Source organism: Pipistrellus hanaki (genome assembly GCF_964339955.1).
Source record: "Pipistrellus hanaki genome assembly, chromosome: 10".
NCBI lineage: Eukaryota > Metazoa > Chordata > Mammalia > Chiroptera > Vespertilionidae > Pipistrellus > Pipistrellus hanaki.
This window is the reverse complement of record NC_140512.1, coordinates 50,796,495-50,812,385: the sequence shown is the minus strand read 5'-3', so window position 1 is coordinate 50,812,385 and position 15,891 is coordinate 50,796,495. Positions and strand designations below refer to the sequence as shown.

Genomic DNA, 15,891 nt, shown 5'->3' with positions numbered 1-15,891 from the left:
AACCAGTCTCCTCTTGTTTTACAACCTAACTTCTGTCACTTTACACAGAAAAGAATATTTCTCACTCTCTGGGACCTAACTATAATATTTTGCCCAACAGTAAAAACTTTCTGGGAATCAAACCAAAACATATTAGAAATATTCAGGTTGGTGTTGAGCAAGTGACTGACACTAATGACTGAATTCTTTTGCAAACTAGGTGATTCCCAATGCACTTGTTTTGAACAAAGATGGAAAGAAGATCTAATCAAGTTATTCCCAAATACATCATTAAAAATGTCCTTATCTCAATAAAAGATGAATTTCCAATATAATTTTATTGTTTGTTTTATAATTTTTATCAAAATCTATACTTATATAAGTTGCTTTGATCAAATCAAAATGTCAGTTATTTCCTTTATACTTTTTAAAACTTTTATTAAACAAATCTTAAATTTTAACCTAAAATACACAGGAAACATACAGATTTTAAAATTCTTTTATGGAATTTGTAGACAAAAATTTTGGAAAAACAGTGTATTTCAGATCTCTACATTTCTCACAAACACTATGGAAGAGATTAGAACTACATTTTATTTCTACCAATGTAAGAAAAGTGTACAGAAACTTAACCAGTGCCCAGCTGATGTGGCTTAGCGGTTGAGCATCGACCTATGAAACTGGAGGTCACAGTTTGATTCCTGGTCAGGGCACATGCCCGGTTTGTGGGTTCGATCCCTAGTGTGGGGTGTGCAGGAGGCAGCCGATCAATGATTCACTCTCATCATTGATGTTTCTATCTCTCTCTCCCTCTCCCTTCTTTTCTGAAAGCAATTAAAAAAATTTTAAAAAAAGAAAAGACACCTAACACGTAATGATAATTCTGAACACATATGAAAGGGTTAAATTATGCTCTATAGATTCTGTAGAGAAAAAAAGAAGACTAATTATAATACATTTAGCAAGGCTGTCCACTAAAAGTGTTTTTAAATTGCTTAAAATTTAATGTATTTCTCACTAGAAATTCATTTACACAAAATGCCCTGTTTTAGGGGATACAACATCAAAATCTTACCTGCTGGGAATTATCACCATTCCCTATACTGAGAGAATCTGAAGGTTTGTCAATGGGGCTGTAAAAAGAAAACAAATCAAATCAAATCAAATGAGAGTAAAATCATTCTTCCACCATAAAAAAACAGACTTTTTAAAAGCTCAGAAAAATTGGCATCTTACCGTCCAGTAATACTTACTGAAGCATTATGATGTAAGATATTAGTTTGATATTAATAATACGAAGTATAATAAGATAAAATTCCTACCACTGAACAACTTACATTCTAAGATTCTCCAAAAACAATGGGTGAAACAATAGCTTATTTTAAAAAGTACTACTTAAATGAATACTATTCCAAGTAACAGGTTAAAAGTCTAATAACTATTTAGTTTTGTGCATGTAATTATCACATTCCCCATTAAATTTCTTGAAATAATACCCATTTTTGTAGGTGTTTTTGACAGGGGGTATAAAAGTTATTGGAATGCTCTCTATAGGTTCTTAAGAGCAGTAAATTTAATACTTCAACCCGTTAACCCCCTGGTAGTGGGCAAGGAGACACCTCTCATCATTGATGTGTGTCTGTCTGTCTCTTTCTCTCCCCCCCCCCTCTGAAAGCAATAAAAAATAATAAATTAATTTAAAAAAAAAAGAAAGAAAAGACACCTAACCAGTGAAATACTAGCAACAAGACAAGATGATACAAAGCATGCTCTAAAGATCAGAACCTCATTCAGTGTCACTATGAGGCAACTCTGAATTTAACTATTTGGTTTACCATTTCAAATCGCTATCATTTGGAGGAAGGGAAATACTTTTGGGAGTAAGTACATGAGAGAAATAGAAAATTGGTGACTGGTGGTGTTGCCCTTATATCAATCAGGGGCAAAGCAGACATATAGTCCTTTAGTTCATCCTAGCTTGATGCCTGTGTTGGTGGCCCAAGCTGTTTCATGCCTGAGGCACATAAAATTATAATTCCTCGGTCCTAGAGGTGAAAAGGTCCGAAACACTGGTCTCATAATAAGTAGATTAATATTAACTGAGGCTTAGAAGGGGATATAGTTTTAAAATGTTTTTGGAGATATTATGATTACTCTAGTAATTTCTAGATAACAGTTTATGTCACAGTTTTGCAATAGGACATGGATATATGTCATTGCACATAAAACTGGATGCTATGAGATTGAGTATAATAAGTGGGTCACTACTGGCTTTCAGAGAGTTGGGTAAGGGTCTAGTATGGTAATACTGAACTTGTTTCAGAGGCCAGTTACTGTGACTCATGTATGCTCAGGAGCCAGAATTTGTTCAAATCCTGTCCCTGCCACTTAACTGTCAGTGTGGTCTTAGGTGCATTTAACATGCCTGTTTCTTTCCTGAAAAGTGAATTTTAATAATAGTACATATGAGTTGTTGAAAAAATAAAACATGAGAAACACTTAATGGGGCCTGGTGCAGTTGTAGCTAATCTATAATAATAAAAGTGTAATATGCAAATCAGCTGAACAGCGGAACAACTCTCCGGACAACATTCCAGACGAAGCCGAGGCTGCGAGGCCCAAGGCAGACGGGGGCGCAAGGGCCGAGCCCCTTGCACAAATTTCGTGTATCGGGCTTCTAGTAATATATGAGAGCACTTATCTTTTTCTGGGTTTAGAAGAAAAAATTAATACTTCAGGTTTCTAATCATAACCCTACAGAAGGCATGTGCATGAACGCATGAACACACACACACACACACACACACACAAACAGAAACAAACCTTTGTTTGATTGTGCTAACAATCAACTGTTAAAAAGAAAAAACACATTAAAACTTGACTCCATACAGAGAAAATTCAGTACCACAGTGAAGTAATTTAGAATTGCTAAGTTCAAGTCCACCGGAACTCCTGACTTAAAACCAAAACTGGTATAAGCATTACAACACTGACACAGCTTTGACATAGAACTAGCAAGCTATTTCTACAACTAACTTTATTTGAACAAACGATAAGTATTAGTACCCAAATGCAAAAACTTATTTCTGACATACTAGAGTAAAAAAAAAAAATTAGATTCCACATTTCTTAAAATGATTTTATTGACTGAAAATACATAAAAAGTCACCTTACAGACAAATTACTAGTGCCACATTTAATTACTCTAAAAAATTTAACAAGGGCTAGCACCCAACCTGAATACCAACAGTACTTTCTGAAGAAGTACTGCCCAATGCTCTAGAATTTGACAGAGGTCTGAAATTTACATAAAGAGCATCTTTACTTATTATTATCCATAAAAATTTAAATAAATCAATTCCTGTTATTAAGTCAAATAGGTAATTACAAATAATTGTAAGATATAGTTCTGAATCCATTAAGTTAGAGATATTTGTGGTAATAAGACAAGTGCACAAAAACAATTATCTGCCAGCGCCAACTGTTAAATTAATTGTTTCATCAATAAATGCTAGAGGTCTTTAGAAGTGAACCCACTGAAGTGGGACATTCGGCGAACGTTCCTAGGGAAGTTCAAATTTAAGTAAGCCACTGGAAGGGGGAAAGACCAGCATTAAAGGTAGGAATTACAAGTGTGCCCAGAATCAAAAGGTTGCAGAAAGAGCTGGGAGAAAGTTACGTAATTAGTTTAGTTAATGTAGGATGATTTTAACAATGGGAGGTAAGGATAGAAAGATGGACAGAGGTCAACGGAAATTTGAGCACAGAAATGATAAAAATAAAGCACTGCTTTACAAAGATAAATTTAGTGGTAACATGAAGAACAGATGTACATAATACACATAAACTGAGATAAACCTACAATATACTTTTTAAATTTTATGTGGTAAAATACACAACATAAAACCATGTTAAATATTTTAAGTGCACAGTTCAGTGTTACTAAATACATTCACATTGTTGTTAATACTATCAACCATCCCTATAACTTCATCTTATAAAACCTGAAATTCTGTAAACACTAAACAATAACTCACCAATTTTCCTACCCCACAGCATCCACCATATTCTTTCTGTATAATTCTGACCACTCTAAATACCACACGTAAGTGGAATCATATAGTATTTGTCTTTTTGTGACAATAATGTGCTCAAAGTTCATCCATTTTGTAATATATTGAAGAATGTCCTTCCTTCTTAAGGCTGAATAATATTACATTGTATGTATATACCATATTTCTGCTTGTCCATTGATCTGTCCATAGACACTTGTGTTCAGATTTAAACTATTGAGAATAATGCTGTTATGACATTAGTGCAGGAGTATTTCTTTGAGATGCTGCTTTCAGTTCTTTTAGGTACATACCCAGAAGTGAAATTGATGAACTTTACCGTAATTCTATTTAATTTTTTAAAAATATTTTATTGATTTTTTTTATAGAGAGGAAGGGAAAGGAAGAGAGAGTCAAAAACATTGATGAGAGAGAAACTTCGATCAGTTGCCCCCTGTACACCCCCCCATTGGGGATGTGCCCGCAATCAAGGTACATGCCCTTGACCGGAATCGAACCTGGGACCATTGAGTCCCCTAGCCGACACTCTATCCACTGAGCCAAACCAGTCAGGGTTCTATTTAATTTTTTGAGGAACTTCCATACAGTTTTCCAAAACAGCAGTACCATTTTATATTCCTATCAATAGTGCACCAGGATTACAATTTCCCCATACCCTTTCAAACTCCTTTCTGCTTTTTTTTTTCATGGCTAACTGACTATTTGTATATCTTCTATGGAGAGATGTCTATTCATGTCCTTTGCTATTTTTCAATCAGGTTTTCTAATTTTTGTTATTGTTGAGTTTTAGGAGTTCTCTATATATTCTTGTTATTAGTCACTTAGATATATGATTTGCTAATATTTTCTTCTATTTGTGTGTTGTCTTTTACTGTGGATAGTGTCATTTGATTCACAAAATTTTAAAATTTCCATGAAGTCCAATTTCTCTATATTTTTTCTTTTCTTTTTTTAAAATATATTTTATTGATTTTTTTTTTTGCCCCCCTCCCTCCCTCCCACACATACCCTCCCTCCCCAGAGTTTTATGTCCATTGGTTGTACTTATATGCATGTATACAAGTCCTTCGGTTGATCTATTATCTTGTCTATATATATATATTTTTTTATCTGTGCCTTTGGTGCCAGACCCAAATCCAATTCCATGAAGCTAAATAAATGCCTTGAAGTCCTATTAGTGTTTTAGGCCTTATGTTTAGGTCACTGACCCATTTTGAAGCAAATTTTGAATAAGGTGTTAGGTAAAGGTTCAACTGCATTCTTTTTCTTGTGGATATCGTTTTCCCAGCACCATATCTTGAAAAGATTGTCCTTGCTCCATTGAATGGTCTTGGCATTCTTGTCAAAAATCATATGATGCTATATGTGAGTTAATTTCTGAACTCTTTTCCCACTGGTCTATATGTCTATATGTCTGCTTTAGCCAATAACACATTGCTTTGATTACTTAATAATAGATTGTTTCTTTTTTTAAAGATTATTTGGCTATTTGGGATACTTTGAGATTCCATATAGATTTTAGAATGGGCTCTTCTATTTGTAAAATCTGCCACTGGAATTTTGATTATGGACTGTACTGAATCTATAGACAGTTTTTTTAAAAAATAATTAAGCTCATTGTAAAAGTGTAAACTAAAGAGGGGCCCTGAAAATGTACGTATAACTCCAAGAAAAAGTATATTTACAAATTCCAATTCTAATAAATATGAACTCTTTGGATCTGTAATGGCTAGACAGAATGTAAATATCCCAAGGCCTAACAGGTCATAGCTATTACAATTACCCTGACATCAGATGTCAAACTTGCTCCCTCAAACAAAACTCTGTGTCTGCTTAAACTGTGAAAATTTCTTGTTTTACATTCAAAATCTACCTACTCACTGTCGTCCATTATCATTCCAAGAAGTTTAAGAAAGGAAAACAAACTTTAATAAACACTACATTTATTTACTAATGAAGAAAGAGACCCACTTTATTAAATGTTCTGGTCAAAAATTACCAACTCCCACTGATATCAGATGAAGGAAGATTGGGTAAACTTTAATAAATTGCACATGGCTTTTATATTTAAAACAAACAAAAAATCTATAAGTTACCTTTTCTTCCGAACCTGGCCCCCACTCCCCAGGTCAGCACAAAGTTTATCAGCCACTTCTGCTCATAAGGCCTCTTTCTGAGTAGGGAAGTTCCTCTAACATACCAGGCACAAAACAGCCACCTGTTCAGGCACACCTCAAGGATATTGCAGGCTCAATTCTAGACCACCATAATAAAGCAAATATTGAAGTACAATAAAGTGGAACACAATAAAATTAGGCATGCCTGTACAGGGCCTTTCCTTTGCAGCTTTGGTTACACTAGGAGCGCATCTTAGAGCAAGCATGTCAAACTCGCAGCCCATGGGCTACATGCAGCCCACAGTGAATATTTTTTAGGCCCAGCCAATATAATGGTATATAAGAAACTTCAATAAAAATTTCATAACTTAATTTTTATAATATCCTACTATACATAATTATTAATAATGAATTACAACGTTCAGTAATGACTGATTACTATAATAGCGTTGCATTCATTTCCCTCTCGTGCCTTACACTTAGGCGTACCATTTCTCTCCACTAATACTAGCAGCAAATATTTTAGCAGCCAATGGCCACATCATTAGTCTTTGACTGACTTGTTTGGTGTGCACAACAGGAAATATTTCGCTTTTGGAGAACAAGAAAAATAGGTTTATTTGCATTATGCTTATCAATTTGTGCAGTTATGTAGTGTCTGGTAAGTTAATGTTCAAGAAAAATGTTAATTTTTATTAAAATGTTTTATTAATTTATTTCAATGATCACTCATTTATTTCAGCCCTTTATATTCAGCATGTCTCTACTGAAATAAATCTAAGTTTCTATGAAAATTAAAGCTTTTTTTTTTTTTTTTGTGGCCCACATCCTATATAATAAAAGCCTAATATACTAAGTGTCCTTTAGCATAATATGCTAATGATATGCTAAGGCCATTCAACCGCTCACTATGACGTGCTCTGACCACCAGGGGACAGCTACTCTAACCACTAAGGTTAGCTTGCTGCTGGGGGCTGGCTGATCAGAACTGAGTGAGAAGGGTCGTACATGTCCTGGAGCCCTCCCCAGCCCCTATCATGGATCAGTGGGGTCTCTCGGCCTGGCCTGCACCTCTTGAAATCTGGAACCCCTAGGGCAGTGGTTCTCAACCTTTCTAATGCTGAGACCCTTTAATACAGTTCCTCATGTTGTGGTGACTCCATCCATAAAGTTATTTTTGTTGCTACTTCATAACTGTAATTTTGCTACTGTTAATGAATCGTAATGTAAATATCTGTGTTTTCAGATGGTCACGGCCCACAGGTTGAAAACTGTTAGCAGGGTCGCCTAAAACCATTAGAAAACACAGTTATTTACATTGCGATTCATAACAGTAGCAAAATTACAGTTATGAAGTAGCAACGAAAATAATTTTATGGTTGGGGTCACTACAACATGAGGAACTGTATTAAAGGTCGCAGCATTAGAAAGGTTGAGAACCATTGCCCTAGGAGATGTCAGAGAGGCGATTTTGGCCTGATCTCACAGGTCAGGCCAAGGGACTCCACTGGTCCATAAATTCATGCACTGGGCCTCTAATAAACTTAAACCTTGTTTATTCAGCCTGTTAGCCTTTGAGTTTGACATGCTTGTCTTAGAATAATGACAGTTGTTTCCTGGTACTGGCTCCAGGATATAGGCTCCAGCTTCAGTTCTAGTCTCAGGTTTGGATCTGATACTCTGTGATACCATGCACACCTGTGTGGACTCCAGTCCCAGCCCCAGATCTAGCCCTGCCTCAAGCAGCAGTTCTAAACTCAGGCCTAGCTCTGGCCCCAGCACTAGTCCCAGATCCAGCTCTAATGATTCCAGTTCTGACTTCAGCTTAAGTTCCAGTAGTTGTTGCAGCTCATCCACCTGTGTGTTCAAGACCATGATGAGCCTATGTTTTGGGTATTTCCTCCATTCTTAGAAAAACTATCTCCTGTTAGTAGCACCCAAAGCCTCATCCCAGGGGATTTGGAGGTAGAGGAAGCACAAGTTCTCAGCTATATTCTCCTTAGTGAGCAGTTGGTAGTGGTGGATGCTTTCAGTCGGTGTGAGTGATTGTAGTATCTCTTTGGTGTAAAGCTGCTCAGAGTAGATGAGAACCTTATCATCCTGGTGTTCTCCCTTCTGATGATTCACTGAAGCACAGTAGGTACCAGAATGGTCTCTTCAGCAGTTGGTGTTCTTTATTCTGGTTTGCAAAGCCCATGTTGTGTCCATCATTCCAGAGATCTGTCAGGTTTGTCCAGCCATGTCCTAGGGGTGAGGGCCTCTCTTGCTTTAATGAAGTCACCCTAGGACAACAATGCACACTCAATCCTAGAGTTATGCCCAGTCAGCTTGTCGCTCAGCTTGCTTAGCTGCTCCAGGTTAAGGGCTTGCCCAACACAGTAAGATTACCAACTGAAAGGAGGACCCAGAAAAGTCTAGGATGACTTTTTTTGGAGGGGCGGGAAGGACTTGAAAAAGAAGTGCTAATTCTGGGGAGTTAAGCTGATCAGACTGAACCAGAGAACTGAGGACCAGGCAATTGAGAATAAGTTCTTCTTAGAAATAGAAATACTAACCACCTGGAGGGTGTCTGTTTTCAGCTCTTGCTTCAGTCCCTGGTAGGTGTATCCAACCATGAAGTTGATAATATGCAGTTCCTCTCTCATACTTAGTAACCCCATTGTTGCCCTTTCCAAATCACCTGTATGTTGCTCAATCAGTGAGGTAGCCCAAGTCTCAAATTAAGCCTTGACTCTGTCCTTCTTTGGGGGTCAAAGTTTTCTGGTTTGAAGTCAGAATACTGAACTTCTGGAAACCTTGTAATGACAGTCTCTTGTCAATGGAGATGTCTGCAGTCAATGACTCCACTGCCTTCTTTGAATCTCAGCCGTGGCCTTGTTCATATAGTAAACTTCCTCTAAGTCTGAACGTTGAGGGATTGACGGGAGTGAAGGTCAAACAGACCTGGGTTTCTACCACAAAGGCTTTGTGAAGCAGACATTGTAGCAATTCTGTGACGTAGGCCTTTTGTAGGTCTATCCCTTTGGTCAGAGGGTCATCCTGCTAGCTAACAAGGTGACTTAATTCCTCAGTTCCTTCAGCAGCTGATGCAGGTGAAATAACAGCTTTGCTCCAGCTGTGAATCACTTTTCCAGGTATTCCAACCGTAGTCCAGGGAGTTCCAAAGCAGGCATTTTTGCAGCTAGATTTTCTATGCCTCCAACTTAGGCAATATTTCCTCAATTAAGGTAGTTAATTGCACTAGCAGTGCTTTAAAAGCACCCAGAACCTCCTTCCTTCTTTTGTCCAGTTCACTGATTCTCCCATAGAAACTGCTGCTCTCTGGTCCTTAAGGGTCAACACAATACTGGGCCTGGGTCTTTCAGAAGACATCTTGCTGCTCTTTCAGTTAGTTGACAGATTTCACCAGCTTTTCCATCTTAAAACCCTCAATTTCAGGATCCAGGATTCAATGCCATGCTGCCGGCTCTCCATAGGTGCTTCAAGGCCTGGTTCTCCTTGCTTGACTGAGATCTCTGAGCCTGGATCAGAATTAAAGAAATTAAAGATCATCTCAGCCAATTGGACAGGACCCTGGGAAAAGGTTTGAATGTCTTGATAAAATTTTCACAAGTTGTGCTATAGCAACAAGCACTCGGGGTGCTGGCTACAGCAGCCATACTCATAGTTCAGTTGGTATTAGAAGTGGAAGAATAGCATGTTAGCTTTGGAGTTATCGTTGTGCAGTGTAGTCTCCTGGCCAGTTCTGGTCTTCAATCCAGATTGCCAAATAACTATCAAATGTCCACCAGCAGGAGGCTCTTTGATCCTAAAATGGGCTGTCAAAATTCTGCAGAATCTCTCACTGTACCATTTGGGGTCTGAGTTTGGCTAGGGACTCAATTCCCACTCCCTTTAGAGGCTCTGGTCTCAGCTTCTAGTCTCCAGAGGGAGCTCCAGCACCAGGGCCTCCAGCTCTCTTGACTTCAGACCCTCTGACCCACCCCACATAGCAAACTTGAAAGGGTAACTGAATGCCGGAGCTAGACATTCCCAGCCTGATGCACCAACACTGGCTGCCACTCAGTCCAAGCTTTCTTAAATCAACCTCTTTGCCACACTGAAAAAATAGTTTACATTTTGAAGCAGAAGTTTTTGTTGTTTATTCCAGTTTTAACAGGAAAGATTAACAACCATTTGCCCAAAGCAGTGGGGCAGAGGTTGCCTAGTAAGGGAAAAAGAAAGGTATTGAAAAGTTGAAGCATATTAATTTGGTTCTCTCGGATAAAAACAAAGAAAAGCAGATAATATAAACTGAATTAAATTCAAGAAGGAGAGAGGCAAAAACAGACTGACACTTTGAAAAAACTACCTATACCTATAGTTCTTTCAAATATTGCCAAGTTGTGTGCTGAGAGAAAGCAAAATCAAGACACCTGAAGACACAGTTGATTGAAATTACTAAATTTAAGTGGGACTAAGAAGTTTTGATACTTTGGTCTCATAACATAATCAAGACCTTATTTCCAGAAAGTAATGATGTGTGTTTAAATACCTATAGATCAAAACTCCTAAATATGTTTTGATACAAACAATTTCACTAATTTTTTTTTTTTTAAATTCTAGTCTTAAAATAGTTCTGAAATAATGAGGAACATTATTCAGATTTCTCAGGAGTAAATATTTTTCAGTTAACCCAGCAGTTGAAATCCAGTGCTATAAAGCTCTTCAAAAAACAAGATAAGAGATCAACATATAAGCATAACCAATGGACGCAAAACTCTGGGGGGTGAGAGCATGTATGAGAGTTGGGGGGGGGGGCAATAGATATGTACACATATAATACCTTAATAAAAAAAAAAATACACACACACACAAAAAAAAACCAACCCCAAATATATATGTTTATATTTATTTAATTAAAATATTTTCCAGGTTCTGTCCCTGGAGATTCTAATTCAATTCATCTAAATTGAGATGCCTGATATCTAATGATCATTGTACTAGAGGAAGTGAAGAGCAACACTGTGAAACGACATCTATCAAATCAAGTTTCCTCAAAGTCTCTGAATGTACTGGATTTTAGAGCTTGAAAGACCATTAATATAAAATTAAAATATTTTGTTTTATAGGTAAAGAAACCAAAATTCACAACTATCTGCAAGCAGGCAGGCTGACACAACTGTGCCTCCATTTGAATCTTTAGATGCTTGGCCAACTTGGTTGGCTTCTAACTTGCCCCAAAGTCTTCAGTTGGTGAACAAATAGTGTCTCAATCTATATGAAGGTATTTTAAGTGCCAAAGTTAAATTTAAAATACCCAGTCCTTAAATATCACTATGGTACAGTAGTGATATCACTCCCCAATCTCATCTTTTTATTTATCATTTCAAAGTAACTTATTAATATAGAAAAATAGCACATCTATAATCAATACTCAATCTGACAGATATACTTTCAAATTCATAATATGGAGGGGAGAAAGAAAATGTCCCATTCCATTTTAGAATTTATTGTTCATTTAAGTGAGACAGGACTAAAGACTAATTGGGATTAGTATTACTCTTAATATTTGTACTCTGGCTTAATTAGAAATAAGAAAAAACTACATTGTAAGTTTAGTGTCAGTGTGTAAGGTTCCAGGTTTTGCTTTCTAACAATTCTTCTAAAACTGCTTCTCACTTTATAGGAATGCCAAGGAAAGAGGAAAGAAACCATTAATTTCCTTTTTTCACCTCCTATAAAGTCTAATTCTCACCTTATCTGAACTAAAAATTTATCTTGGGTAGAACCATGGAAAGACTTATGCTGCTCATCATTCTAACTTGGTAAGTTTCACCCTGTGGGAAGAAGAAAACCTATCTACAAATTTATCTTTACTGCTGTACCCTGTATGGTGGCCATGGAAATGGGGACCAAAGCACACCTTTGATATCACTGACAGTACTCTCTTGTAGGGATTAGCATGGAAAGTAAGAAAGCTATAGGAGCTTGCCAAAACAAACAAGCAAGCCACAATTCTCTCTTAGGACATCAATCGCCCTTAATACATTTTGGGGACCTACTTAAACAAACTAAAATCAACTCCTCATCCACCCCCTAGGAAAAAAATTCCTTTATCATGCAGTTATGAAATGCATAAAACCACATCCCAGCAAATATTCTGTAGCATTGGCTTTGGACAGTTATTAAATGAGCACACTGTTTTAAAGCCTCCTTGGGCCCTGGCTCAGGGGTTGATTATCAACCTATGAACCAGGAGGTCATAGTTTGATTCCCAGGGTAGGCACATGCCAAGGGTTTCAGGCTCCATCCCCAGAAGAGAACATGCAGCAGGCAGCCAATCAATGATTCTCTCTCATCATTGATGTTTCTCTCTCTCTCTTTCTCTTTCTCTCCCTTCCTCTATGAAATCAATAGAAATATATAAAAAATAATAAAATTAAATAAATCCTGTTTGGTCTTCCCTCTACAACTTGTGGCCCGTAGTAAACTACTCTCCTGCTACTAAAACATTTATGAATGTACTCAGACCATACTCTGTATAAAGACAAAGCCAATAAAATATTAGTAAATCTATAACTGATCACAAAAAGTAAATTAAAGAAAAGCTAAATACTTGTTAAAAATGCTAAAAAGACATTTGGTAAATTCCTATTTTCACTTCCAATATAAAGAAAAAAGTCCAATAAATTAGAAATAAGGTATTTTCATATTATAATTAAAAATATTTATCTCAAATGGTCAAAATCATACTTAAGAGTGCATAATACATTGAAGATATCCTTATAGAAGTAAAAAATTAGGATAAGGACAAGGACCTGCTAGTACCACTTTCTAACACTGTTCCTTAATTTTTAGCATAGGGATTCTCAGTTGGAGGTCCACTACAATAAAATAAGAAAAAAACAAAAAAAAAATCTTTCCTGAGGGACACAAATCACTTAAATAGAGAGATATACATGCTAACAGTTAAGATGATTCAGTATTATATTGTCTAATATGTATTCTTCTAAATCGAATTTATGAATTCATATATTGTGAAATATAAATAGATTGGAAAACAATCTATAGATTGGGTTTATTGACAGAAAGAAAAAATACTACTAGAAAATACATCAAATCATTTTCAGAAAAATGTCCCAAGTACTGCGATTACATATATTTACTTCTTTGTATATATTTTAAATTTCCTTCAATAAAAATATATTACTTTTATATATTATATTAAAAAACACACAAATGTTATCTCAAAAAGATAATCTAAAATTTAAATTTCTGCTCTGAATTTTCTAGGTACTATAAGCCCAGAATATGATTTTAATTCAAATGACTTTTTAAAAATTGATTGCAGAGAGAGGAAGGGACGAGAGAGAGAGATAAAAACATCAGTGATGAGCCCTAGCTGCCTTGGCAGCTCACAAACCAGGCATATGCCCTGACAGGGAATCAAACCATGACCTTCAGGTTCAGGGATTGACACTCAACCACTGGGTCACACAGGCTGGGTTCAAATTATACTTTTATTGAGAACAATGATTAAAAGTATCTGAAATAAATTTTTACTACAATAACCCTATTCTTCAAAGAAGGACTACAAAGTCAGCAACCAAGGAGGTAAATAATAGCATATGGTTCATATTAAACATACAGGTAAAAAAAAAAAAAAAAAAAGAAATCAATGGGAAGGGTCAAAGGTTATCCTAAGAATCTCTTTTGCACTTAGCTTTTATTCTTAACTTTGATATTTACAGAGTTCACAGTTTATTATACAGTAACATTATGTTACTCTGTGGTTTGTGTGTGTGTGTGTATATATATATATATATATATATATATATATATATATATATTTATATAAACTTGTACGTGTGTATGTATGTGTATAAACAAGAATTATTTTTAAATACTCTTTACTATTAAAGCAAAGAAACTTAACAAGGACTTTAAGAATTTAAATACAATTTCGAAGAAACTGATTGACAATAATTCATGTAGTTATTGCCTATACTTGAAATATGGCCCTTACATTATTTTAGTCCTAAATAGACATTACTATACATATAATAACCAGACATTTAAAACATCACTAAAGCAAATTTAACTTTGGAATAAAATTAAAAAAAAATAAATCAACATATCTAAATGAATTATAGCTATTTACTTTAAATGAATTCATTTTATATAAATTAAACAGATCAAATTAAAAAAAATAAACAAAGATCCTAACTCATCAAACTTAAGGAACATTCAGGATAGAGTATAACCTTAAAATTATTGTTTCTATTAATCAAACCATTTTCTTTCTTTCTTTTTTTAAATATATTTTATTGATGTTTTACAGAGAGAAAGAGAGAGGGATAGAGAGTTAGAAACATCGATGAGAGAGAAACATCGATTAGCTGCCTCTTGCACACTCCCCATTGGAGATGTGCCAGCAACCAAGGTACATGCTCTTGACCGGAATTGAACCTGGGATCCTTCAAGTCCGCCATGCCGATGCTCTATTCATTGAGCTAAACCGGTTTCGGCAATTAGACCATTTTCTGACAGGCCATAACCAAATGTAATAGAAGATGCAAAGTGTAAGACTTCAGAATGAGACTTGGTATTTAAGACTATCAATTTGTTTAAACACTGACACAACACAGATCTGTGCAAAAACAAGTTGTCACCTAAGATGAATAAGATTCTGAATATCAGACACCCTCCTCACTCAGAGAATATAAGACCTTAGTGATTCCTGAGACTAGACAACCATAAATATGTGTCCCCAACAAACAATACTTCAATAGCTCCCCTTCCCTTTTACAGTATTTTGTTCCCCTCATTATGTCAAGGGAAAAACCTCAATTAAGTGACAAAGATTTTTAAAAACCAACATCCCTTAATTTTATCAATTAGGGTGTTCCTAAGGCTGAGGGTCATCTGCAACTCAATACAAATATGAAACCATCGAGAGGCTCATCTAAATTATCACCAGTGAGCAGCAGGCAACAATTATTCAAACCCAGAATTTTGACTCAACATTTCCTAAACAGTGCAACAGTTCTGCATAAAACTTATAAGGCATTGAAATAAGGTTCAATCTGAAAATGATGTACAAGGAAAAGAGATCAACAGACAAGAACGTAAGGTGTCTGATTATACCAACATCCGTACTTACGTATCATACCTCTGCAGTGGGGTCACTTTGTTCTTATTCTTATCAACTGAACTCGTAGACAATTGAAGAAAATTGGGGTTTAATTTATATAATTCTTGTAGTAGTTTCTGTTCATATTCTTGGTGTTTACCTGCCTAATGGAAGAAGAAATTAAAACTGCAGTGGGGTTCACAAAATTGGCTGGTATAAAATATTGAATTATTAAAGATATCCTAAATAATATAACTAAAGGTTTTGCATGTCAAAGAAACCTGTCAGGAGGGTAGCACAAAACTTTTTCTAGACCAATGAAAGTTCTTCCAACAAAACAACAAACTAATATATTCCATTAATAAAGGCATTTGATCAACAACTTGTATAGAGAAGTGTATTAAGTGACAATATTTTTGCTACCTAAAAAAAACACCTACTTTCAAACCCCATCTCCATATAAAAATTAAATACTATAATAGGCCATTATTAAATTTTCCAAAGATTATTGAAACCCAGTCAATTTCTTTTTCTCGATTAAAATGTTTATGTTTCTACCTAACATTTTATGTATTTTAAACTCTAGACCCGGGGTTGTCAATTTACA

At 35.7% G+C, this 15,891-nt stretch overlaps 1 protein-coding gene and 1 pseudogene across 12 annotated transcripts in view; both read right to left on the bottom strand.

Annotated features, from left to right (window-relative positions):
• The window catches only part of CNOT4 (CCR4-NOT transcription complex subunit 4), a 123,209-nt gene that overhangs the window by 34,940 nt on the left and 72,378 nt on the right, over nt 1-15,891 (bottom strand). For 7 of the 11 annotated variants that reach the window (XM_084896579.1, XM_084896585.1, XM_084896582.1 and 4 more), the window contains exons 7-8: nt 15,315-15,448; nt 1,055-1,112 (exon numbers count right to left, since the gene is read on the bottom strand). In XM_084896579.1, the coding sequence (XP_084752705.1) occupies nt 1,055-1,112; nt 15,315-15,448 (192 nt within the window). The remainder of the gene's footprint in view (nt 1-1,054; nt 1,113-15,314; nt 15,449-15,891) is intronic. The other 4 variants (XM_084896583.1, XM_084896584.1, XM_084896587.1 and 1 more) reach the window with 1 other exon arrangement.
• LOC311629297 (signal transducer and activator of transcription 2-like) lies at nt 7,593-10,049 on the bottom strand (annotated as a pseudogene). The gene is made up of 5 exons: nt 9,580-10,049; nt 8,633-9,496; nt 8,558-8,560; nt 8,437-8,451; nt 7,593-8,324 (listed from the first exon to the last, which is right to left on the bottom strand). The product of its transcript is annotated as a signal transducer and activator of transcription 2-like (transcript).